At 36.1% G+C, this 10162-nt stretch overlaps 1 protein-coding gene and 1 long non-coding RNA gene across 4 annotated transcripts; both read left to right on the top strand.

Annotated features, from left to right (window-relative positions):
• Nucleotides 1-242: 242 nt before the first annotated feature.
• On the top strand, nt 243-6820 carry LOC102589017 (uncharacterized). Of its 3 annotated transcripts, none has more exons than XM_015309136.1 (10): nt 243-394; nt 705-1168; nt 2482-2721; nt 2856-3069; nt 3186-3295; nt 3501-3700; nt 4705-4808; nt 5719-5906; nt 5982-6181; nt 6378-6820. In XM_015309136.1, the coding sequence occupies exons 2-10, from the start codon at nt 910-912 to the stop codon at nt 6585-6587; spliced, it is 1725 nt and encodes a 574-aa protein (XP_015164622.1). In that variant the 5' UTR covers nt 243-394; nt 705-909; the 3' UTR covers nt 6588-6820. The 3 variants fall into 3 exon arrangements, with proteins under 3 accessions (XP_015164622.1, XP_006348250.1, XP_006348249.1); XM_006348188.2 differs by having other exon boundaries at nt 637-1168; XM_006348187.2 differs by having other exon boundaries at nt 632-1168.
• A 595-nt stretch (nt 6821-7415) lies between these two features.
• Nucleotides 7416-9904, top strand: LOC102588689 (uncharacterized). The gene is made up of 2 exons (XR_001473538.1): nt 7416-7482; nt 9490-9904. It is a non-coding gene; the product is annotated as an uncharacterized lncRNA (long non-coding RNA).
• The last annotated feature ends 258 nt before the right edge of the window (nt 9905-10162 follow it).

Genomic DNA, 10162 nt, shown 5'->3' with positions numbered 1-10162 from the left:
AAGAAGATGAAGGAAAAGAAATGAGCAAGAAAGATGGAGGAAGAAGGGGCCCACCAATTGTGGGACCCACAGTTAAAAGTTTAACATCTTTTTAACGTTTTCAGTTAGTTTTTAGGGTTAGGACCAAAATGATCTCTTGTTATAATACATTAAGGACCATATGGATCATGTGTAATATATTAAGAATCAACATAAAACAAGTCTCATACATGAAGGACCATTTTGATCATTTTCTCAGAAAAAAAGGCCGAGTCGTATAGAGAGAGAATTATAAAAACAGACCCCCAAATAGAAAACTTTTTCCGGTAATTCGAACGAAAAAGCGGATTTCGAGCCCTATTTGGATTCTTACAACTCTCAGAAAATTTCGAGAAAAATTTGCTGTCTGATTCAGGTAAATCGTTAAACCTCTTTTATTTCTCCGTTTTGAATTGATCTATTTTGCCGGAACTTGTCCAGATTTGAATTCTGTACTGCATTATTCATGGCGAATTTTTTGATTTTTTTTTTGAAATTTTTTGTTAGTTAATTATTCGTTTGTTATTTTGAGATCAATTTGTTGATTTTTTTGGAAGCATTGTTTAATTTGGAGTTGGACTTAGTTTTTTGATGTTTTTTTTTTTGGTTATAGTATAGGTGTATAGTGAATTGGCTTTTGATTGATTTGGCGATCTATAGAATTGGATTTGGATTTGTTGTGTTAGAAGAAGGATATTTATACTGATTCAGTACGTCAACATTGGGGATCTCGGAGTGATGAGGAGGTGAGACAGTGATTAGGAGTTGTTACCTTGGAGGAGGAATTTTTAAGTTGCGAAGACCTGAAGAGTTGGGGAGTATAGTGAATGAAAGGGTTTTTAGAAGGAAGAAAGAGATGATTGTTGCTGTTATTGTGTGGTTTGAGGAACAATGACTGGGTGGTCATTGGGCCTTCGTACAGTAAGCGATGGGTCGTTGCAGCAATTGGCACAGAATGGAGTTTTGTACTCTCACAGTAATTCGTTTGTCCCGCGTAAAGGTTCAAAGACATCACTTTCTAGTTACAGAGAGAAGGAAAAGTTTCTTCCCTCTATTTTAAGGTTTTTGGTGCGAAAACAGGTTGGAATGCTGATTTTGGCTGCGTTTGCACTTTTGGCTTTTCTTACAGCATTTTGGATGGTTAATAAAGGTCCGTTTCCTGAAGTCCTTTTGGTTTCTTTGTTGTCTGGAATAGGGATCTATTTATGTTTTAAACTTTAATAGCTTTATTTCTTCTGATGGATTGCGAGGAGTGCATGCTCTAATACCTTTTATTAGTAGGACCTAATGCATACTGTGGATAGGTGAAGGAAACGACCAATTAAAATGAAAATGTTGGTTTTAACACACCTGAACAAGATACATAGGATGCAGCCCACTGGAAAATGAATTAGAGTCAAAGGTTTGAGTAATTACAATTTGCAAGGAATAGAATGAAGTCTGTCATTTTCTAGACTGTATTATGAGAGCAATGGAGTTTTGCTGTACGCTGGCTTCTGGTGTTGTAACGTCTAATGTATTGAAGAAAAGTGTGTTAAATTTTGTTCTTGACCTCCAGCTCTATTGGTGTAACCTAATATCATCATGAAATTTAGGACTCCCTCCCGTCTAGTTTGTTTGTTGGGTTTGACTTGACATGGAGTTTAAGAAAGTCAAGACTCTTGTGGTCTTAAATTTAAAATATGTAGAAGGGCAAGAAGCTAGGGCAGTTAAGGAGGGTTATATTGGGTGATCGTATCCGAACTTGAAAGACTTTCCGCGGAATCAGAATCAGATTGGATTGAAGGTAAGGACGGCGAAGCTGGAATTCTATGGTTTCGATTCTTCCTAAGAGGTGTAAAGTTGAAATTAAATAGCTGCCAAAAGAGGAAAGAGACATTCTTTTTGAAACAGATTAAAAAGGAAAGTAAGTCAAACAAATTGAAACAGAGGGAGTAAAATAATAAAATAAATATGGAAAGACAGATAATTCTAGTTCTTACAAATTATATAGTTAAATTAGAACATCTTCTCTGTAAGGGTCTTATTTGGAAGTCATAAGTTAAAAGTCCTACACCTGTTAATGGGAATAATGATTTGATAATAAATAAAAACATTGATAGTTTTTTTTTCTCTGGGGGTGGCGTTGCAGCAAAAGGAGTAGGTATTTATCCCCTGTTGAGTGTGAAATCAGAAATGCACTTAATTTGTCTCACTACTGCAATCATAGATTTACAGTGAATTGTTTGTTTACTCTTACTTTGTCTTTCTTCTTTTGAGCATCATTGGAGTATCGATCTATTTCATGTCCAACAAAGAGAAAAAAAGAATGCATGGTAGTGTCGTGCTAGCCTTATTTTTTCGTGAGAAGTGGCAAAACCATCATCACTTGTATACTGCATTTTATTTAGTATTGAAGTTACTTTTGTAATTTGTTATGAGATGGATTTCCTGATTTTCTTACAAGATTTTTGCGATTATCAGAGGATGCATCAAGGAGTTCTGAATTGGACTTCAAGGAGTGGTTTGAAAACAGCACATACCATCTATCTGCATTATTGCCCAGGAAGGTTATGGTATGCGATGAGCATAATGCCCAGCTTCCTCCTCCCCATGCTTTGGCTATGATACAGACTAAAGATTCCTCTGCTTTTCCCGATCCTTGTCGAAATTTTGCATTCCCTCCTCCTCCACCTGGTGATAGGAGGCGAATTGGGCCTCGACGTAAGTGTAAAATTCACTTGTTTCCAACCTTATCTTATTTCTTAGCTTCACAAATTTGTATTATATCCTTTGCTTTGATCAGCACTTCTCATAATGTTGTAATCTGGATTGTGCTCTCTTTCATTTTCATTCAGCATGTCCTGTATGCTATGTTCCTGTGGAGCAAGCAATAGCTCGTATGCCTAGAGTCCCGTCAGTGTCACCCGGGCTTCAGCATTTAACTTATTTCCACGAGCAAATTCCCATGAAGACTGAACCTCACAGGGGTTCTGCATTTGGTGGGTACCCTTCTTTGGTGGAGAGGAATGCTTCGTTTGACATAAAAGAGTCAATGACTGTGCATTGTGGGTAAGTTGTACTTGTCATTTTGACATAGTCACTTGTCTTATTGTTGTTGGCTTTAGTGTTTTGTCCTCCTTCTAGAGTATTTGCTCTGTGTCTCATCCCTAATATATTTGGGTCAGATTTGTCCAAGGTTGTAGACCTGGTGATAGAACAGGGTTTGACATTGATGCGGCAGATCTAAAGGAGATGGAGCAATTCCATGATGTCATTGTGGCATCAGCCATATTTGGTACTCTATAGCTATGCTCCATATTTTCATCTTTTTAATTTTAATTAATAATCTAGGAGTATAAGGTGAAAGAGGATTAGAAAATGTAGCCAAGCTAGAAGTGGCTAGTATCAAAACCACAATCATCTATCTACAGCACTGTGAACCTCATTAGCATAAAGAAATGCAGATATCCCTTACCTATATCTACATAAATGCTCTACAGGAAATTATGACGTGATTCAACAGCCAAAGAACTGGGGTAAAACTACACGAGAAAAAGTTCCCTTTTATATGTTTGTTGATGAAGAAACAGAAGCATCCTTGAAGAACTCTAGCCTCTTGGACAGCAGAAATAGGGTTGGTTTATGGAGGATTATTCTTGTTCGCAATGTGCCTTATTCTGATGCGAGACGCAATGGGAAGGTTTGTTCTTCTAGTTTTCTTTTAAATCCCCCTATCTCAATCAAGGTTTCTGTCAAATTTTAAACCTGATCTCTAATCTGCTTTCTACCATGTTTCGAATAAGCCGAGGGTCTTTCGGAAACAACCTCCCTACCTCACAAAGGTAGGGTAAGGCCTGCATACATCCTGCCCTCCCCAGACCCCACTTATGGGATTACACTGGGTTTGTTGTTGTTTCTCTAATCTTCTTTCTTCTAAGGGGTTGACCAGTTGAGGTTACGCGAGTGCTTGATGTGGCATCTGGGTATGAAAAGACACTAAATTCTAAGCATGTTGTATGTAGGAAACCAAAAAAAAAAGAAAGAAAGAAAAGCAATGAACTTGGGTATCATATATCGCTTTTGCCTTTTACTAACATTAAGTATCTATTGTGGGACTTTGTAGTATAGCTCCGCAATCACTGTTAAGTTAGTCTTTTACACCTCTGACTGGAAATGATTGTCAGCAGATTGAGGGACTATCTTTTGGTTGAGGCCATGATGCCAAAATAATTTTCACTTCTTTTTTTAGATAATCGAGAAATCCCTGAGGGCTAGAGGCACATGGTTCGAAACTCGGTGGGTAATGGGACCATCCCTCTACCCTTCTCCACTTAAATACTTAGCTTTTTGTCTACAGAAGGGTTTAAACCCGTTACATGTGCCTAAACCACACATCACTCACTGCACTCTTACCACTAAACCTTAGTCCTATGACAATGTAACTGTCTAAATTTTTCTTCACATATGGTGATGAGAACAAACCTACTCGCCAAGAGGTAATAGAATATATGCAATGTCTTTACCTTTTCTTTTCTTTTTGGGTGTAGAGGTTCTGTTATCATTCATCTGTCATCAATTTGAATTGACTTCATTATATTTTTCTTTCATGGCGTATAATTTCAGTAACTCTTTCATATGTGAAGTGTGGATTAGAAGTAGAACATATGAATATGGATTTGGTTGAAAGAGATGTATCTGTGGCAGGTACCTAAGCTCCTACTGCATAGGCTCTTTCCTAATGTCCGCTATTCTATTTGGATAGATGGAAAGCTTCAGCTCATTGTGGATCCTTACCAGATTCTCGAGAGGTACATTTGGTTTTACTGACTCGTGTCCTTGTATGCCGGTTGGAATACCTTGTGCTTGGAGAGATTCTACTATTAAGTCTTATTATTGGTGATAAGGGAAAACGATTTTTAATAATGGCTAGCTACTGTACATGTTTTTTATTTGGTAATAGATCTAATTCATTTTCGTTTAAGCTTCCCAATAATAGTTTTCATCTTTTATGCACATCATTTTTTGCTACTCATATGATAGTACTTGTGCTAAGCTGTTAGCTGTGGGGTGAAGCTGATAATTCCGGGGTTATGACTGGGGGTTGGAGCTGATGAAGGTCTGCATCATCTAAAACCAGATTGTTGTTGCTGATTTTTTTTTATTTCCTGGATTTTATACGCAAACTCAAAAAGTGTTTTTATCATTGATGAGGTTGATTTTCCAAAGGAGAAAAAGGATAAGATACATACTTTTAATTAAGAAAAAATAATATACATACCTGTATCTTCTCATTTTAGGTATTGATCAAATGATTGTAGTAGTGGAAGTATTGAGCAATGAATGGTCAATGCCATAATGGCACCCATCTTTTATTTGTGGGTTGCACCTTGAATGTGTTTTGTACATACTATTTGTAAGAATTTATTAGGCAGGATAGTGCAGCCCTAGGGTTTTCCTATGATGCCACCCCTCAGACAATGACCAATGAATTATTGAGGATTACCTTGACAGGCGCAACAGTTTGGTAGTTTATTTTCATCTTTTTTCCCTGTTGCTGTGTCATTTCTTTTCAACATGGCCATATTCTATTTGTTTTAGTGGCGTGTACGGCAACCGAATTAATGATTCATTCTTTTTGTTGGCTTACACCTTCTAGTTGCGATATCTCACCTCTACTATAACTTTATGAGTTTCTTCTTTCCTATTCCTTTATCTCAGATTCTTGTGGCGCCAGAATGCTACTTTTGCTATTTCAAGACATTATAGACGTTTTGATGTCTTTGAAGAAGCGGAAGCTAATAAAGCTGCAGGGAAGTATGATAATGTATCCATCGACCACCAAATTGATTTCTACAAGAAAGAAGGTTTAACTGCATATTCAGAGGCTAAGCTTCCTATTACTAGTGGTGAGTCCACATTTACACCTTGTCTTCATTTGACCACTCGCTCAAAATTTACTTAGCTCATTCAACATTTTGCAGATGTTCCCGAAGGATGTGTTATTATAAAGGAGCATATTCCCATCACAAATCTGTTCACCTGTCTGTGGTTCAATGAAGTTGACCGTTTTACCTCTAGGGACCAACTGAGCTTTTCCACTGTCAGGGACAAATTGATGGCAAAAGTTAGCTGGAACGTCAACATGTTTTTGGATTGTGAGAGGCGGAATTTCGTGATACAGGTATCCACAAAGGAAAATCTCCTTTACTCTTCCACCCTAAACCTAAATATTAAAGACTCAAGTATTTCGATTCTTCAGTTGGGAAAATTTGGATACAATTTTTTTATGGTTTAGCTTAGTTATTTGCCTTAATTTTTGCTGTTCTGTACATACAATACTTTCTCATAGTATAAGAGTGTATACCAAATCTATGCAGGCATACCACAGAGATTTACTGGAGCAAAGGGCTCACATGACAGTTGTGAGAAGTCATGCACATCCTCCACCGGCTTTTGTTCGTGATAGTTCTTCTAGTAAACCTCCAGTAAGGAGACCTCCAAAGCGCGGAAAAGGTGAAAGGAAGTCTAACTCAAGGCGACATCGGAAAGTTGGGTCTGGGAGTAAGGGAAGCAGCACAACATTTTGATTTTCTTGCCTTCCATTTTTGGAAGCAAAAAGAAAAGAATCTATTTATACAACCTATTTGTTCCTCACTAGTGAACAAAAAGGTTAGGACAATTTTGATAGGTACTTACTTGTCCAATGTGAGAAGAAAGAAATTAGTTTTGCTTTTGAGGTTGTGAATATCAATTCAATTAACATTGTAGATATCACTTATTTAAATAATAGGTTGGTCATTTCTTTTTTATGTAGATGTCATATTTGCCTTTTTTCGAGTTCGTCTACTGGAACCCTCGTTTTCACTATCATTAGAATTTATAGACGGAAACATATGCATAATTGCAGCAGAATTTAGTGTTACCTCTAGCCATGATGATAAAGTGCAGGAAGAATAGTAGTGTTGTAATCTTTTTTTTTTATTTCCACCCGGTGTTTGGTGTGAATCCAGATTTAACAAATGTATGTGTTATATATACTTTGGTTCCATTGAAGTCCAAACAACTATATAACCAAGGCAAGACAAATTTTCATAACAAAGTGTTAATATTAACATTTTTTTTTATTTTGACACGAACCCTGAAATAGAACTTAAAAGTCACATTAGTATAACTCACAAATCACATTCTAGAATCATTTTAAAATTATTTGAAAATTGTAATTTATATATCACATTCGAGAAAAGTGATTTACAAGCACGAATCGCAATTTACAAATCACATTTGAAAGCCACGATAAATTGCGTGATAACACAAAGAGAAGGGGTGGGGGTGTCTATTTGAAAACTTATGGGTTGTTTTGATATTTCATAGAAATTTGAAGGCAATAAAAGCAGCCATTGTTGGAAAAACGTAGCTAGGAATTTGTCCACATAAACCTCTCATAAACCCTGTCTTGGGCGAGAAGAAAAAACGAACTAAAAGGTACGTAAAAAATCTGTATTTTCAGTTTATTTTGCTGATTACAACTTCCAATGAATCTGCATCTGCTCTTCCATGGTGTTTTTCAATTAATTTTCGCAGCTCACACGCTTAAATCCTTGATTTATTTTTTTTGTTTGCATCGCCGCTTTTGATATTAGGGTTAAAGCAATTTTTTTTATGCTTATTTGAGTTTCACAAATTGAAGGATAACTGTAATGAAATCTTCTTACTGATAGTTTTTTTTTTTTTTTGGATTCTGAGTTCTTATTATATGAGTTACTTTGTGTCAATTGAAATATTCAGCTATTTATGTATTGTCAGTGTTATTCACTTTGGTCCTTTAGTGACTTGTTGAACAGAGTTGGTGCTAAACCCAAAGCTATGTTGATATATATCTAGGATTTTCAATCAGAGGTTCGAAAATTAAAAATGTAGTGCTGGTGAATTTTGAACACTTTCAATTACTAAGTCAACTTCAAAATTTATATATACACATAACAATTTTGTTAAAATACCTTATATATACCGTGAATTTTTTGTCGAGGGGTTTGCCTCTAGATCTGCATATAGTGCTTTGTGATAGAATAGAACACATAGCTATTTATGTTTATTAGGATTTCACTTGATAAAAGCATCTAGACTGCATCCTGCAGACCTGGATGGACAGTACTTCTTGTGATAAGAAGTAGCATATCTAATGGAAGAACTCTTATATTGTTGGAGGAGTTAGCATTAGTCCATACTTTTGTTTGCTGTGATTTACACGAAGTAATGGAAAGAGGAGAGTAGAAGGATTAGAAGATATTTATACACTGACATAGATAAGTATCTAAGTCTTTCGTTTTAAAGATGTTAGCTGGGGAAGGGTGCTAACTAAGGAGGGGGTAGAAAGAATAAATTATGTCATATGAAAGCATTGCATATTGAAATTGCTTGGAACTTTTAGAGCGTGTGTTGATACTTAGAAAGTTTCTCTACTTATAGTAGATGGAGTAGCTCTTGAATAAGGAGAAAATACGAAGAAGAGGTGGTACTTTAGAATGCAAAAGAGTAGGATTTATAACTACGGGTGGATGTACCATGTGGAGGTAACACATGATGTAATTTTCTTCTTGATCTAAATAAAACAGTACCATATGTTTTTCTTTTTCCTTTGTATAAGTAAATGATGAGTGGAATGTAATAAGATATGGCAGAGGTATTTTAGACTCTAGACCTTTCTCTTTCTGGAAAGTAAAAAAGAGAAGGAAATTTACAGAAGATGGTAAAATTCTTGTAACGGCTTTGTATTCTCCTCTCCAACATGTTCTCTTCTTATGGGTGGTGGCGTGGTGGTTAGGTATTTGAATCGGATTTCATTAGCACTTTTTGTTCTTAATTCATCACTAGTTGTTAGAAGTTTGATCCTTTTAAAGTGTGATAGTGGAAAGTGTAATTTGAAATGATAATTGGTAGGGTACTATTTTTTGTCGGGCAGCATATTTGTTTGACAAAGTTATAGTTCGAAGGTTATCCGTACTTTAGATAGTTATTATTGTTTACTGCATTGCTTGAAAAGAAATGGACTAAACAAGAAGTCCACTAAGACTTGGAACATTATACCACACGTATTCTGGTGGACTGTTGGCTGGAAAGAAACAATAGAATTTTTAAGGCAAAGGGACATACATACTTGGCCTTAAACACAGATGTATTGTTTTACTAGCTTTCTTGGTGCAACTTGTCTCTTGTAAATAATGTTACATGCATTGGTAGGCACGATAGAGAAGTTGCACAGTCTGTAATTTCTTGCACTGGTCAGTACTAGTTTACCATCTGAAATATTCTTCATTGCTTGTAATTAAAAAAAGAAAGATAGGTACCTTTGTTGTAGTTTTTGTCTTTCGGAAGGCTGGTTCTATTAACACGATTTGGTATATGTATATCTTTTACCCTTCTGTTGGCTGATTTGTGAGTAATGCTAATCTGATAGCCATCATCAATCTTTTGTTTCCCAACTCTTTGCAGCCTTCTTTGAGAATGGGTGGTGCTTCATCGCAACTGGGGGATGGACTATCAAAGGAGAACACTTCAACAGCCACATCTTCGTCACAACTTCCAAATGATGAAAAGTCAGCTCCCGCTACAGTCCCTGCAGATTCAAAGCCAAAGAAGAAGATCTGCTGTGCTTGTCCAGAGACTAAGAAGGTGAGAGATGAATGCATTGTGGAACACGGTGAATCAGCTTGTGAGAAATGGATCGAAGCTCATCTTAAATGTCTTCGAGCTGAAGGCTTCAACGTCTGAAACTGGTTACAGAACTAATTCTCTAAAAAGGAAGAAAGCTGATATACTTATGTAGAATGACCGATATATGTTGTCATTACGAAAATTAATTAGCTAATTTCTCACAGATTATTTTATACAAAACATTGTTTTTACACATTCAGAATAAACAGGGCATAGTTTTTTGGAAACAATTGCTTTTGATTTCACTTTTCATGTTGTATTTGTTCTCTACAATAGTATTTCGTTATAACAATCGAAAAGTATCGAGACAAATAATGTCGGTATAGAGATTTATAACTGTATTACTTGTATCTCTTATTATCTTTCTCATATTTCTCCCTTCTTCAATTGGTCCTTTGTTTAATTGTCTGTTGGTTATATTTTGTCAGCAATAACCAGAAATGGATGGTAA

The sequence above is a fragment of the Solanum tuberosum genome, unplaced genomic scaffold (assembly GCF_000226075.1).
Source record: "Solanum tuberosum cultivar DM 1-3 516 R44 unplaced genomic scaffold, SolTub_3.0 scf00096, whole genome shotgun sequence".
Classification (NCBI taxonomy): Eukaryota; Viridiplantae; Streptophyta; class Magnoliopsida; order Solanales; family Solanaceae; genus Solanum; species Solanum tuberosum.
The sequence above is the reverse complement of the archived record's forward strand: the minus strand, read 5'-3'. Positions and strand labels throughout refer to the sequence as shown.

Bases quoted from the DNA above. Each gene is read 5' to 3' on its own strand.
- LOC102589017 (XM_015309136.1), top strand. From the start codon at position 910: ATGACTGGGTGGTCATTGGGCCTTCGTACAGTAAGCGATGGGTCGTTG. The intron at 4,809-5,718 runs GTACATTTGGTT...CCTTTATCTCAG, and splicing joins CCTTACCAGATTCTCGAGAG to ATTCTTGTGGCGCCAGAATG. The intron at 6,182-6,377 runs GTATCCACAAAG...AAATCTATGCAG, and splicing joins GGCGGAATTTCGTGATACAG to GCATACCACAGAGATTTACT.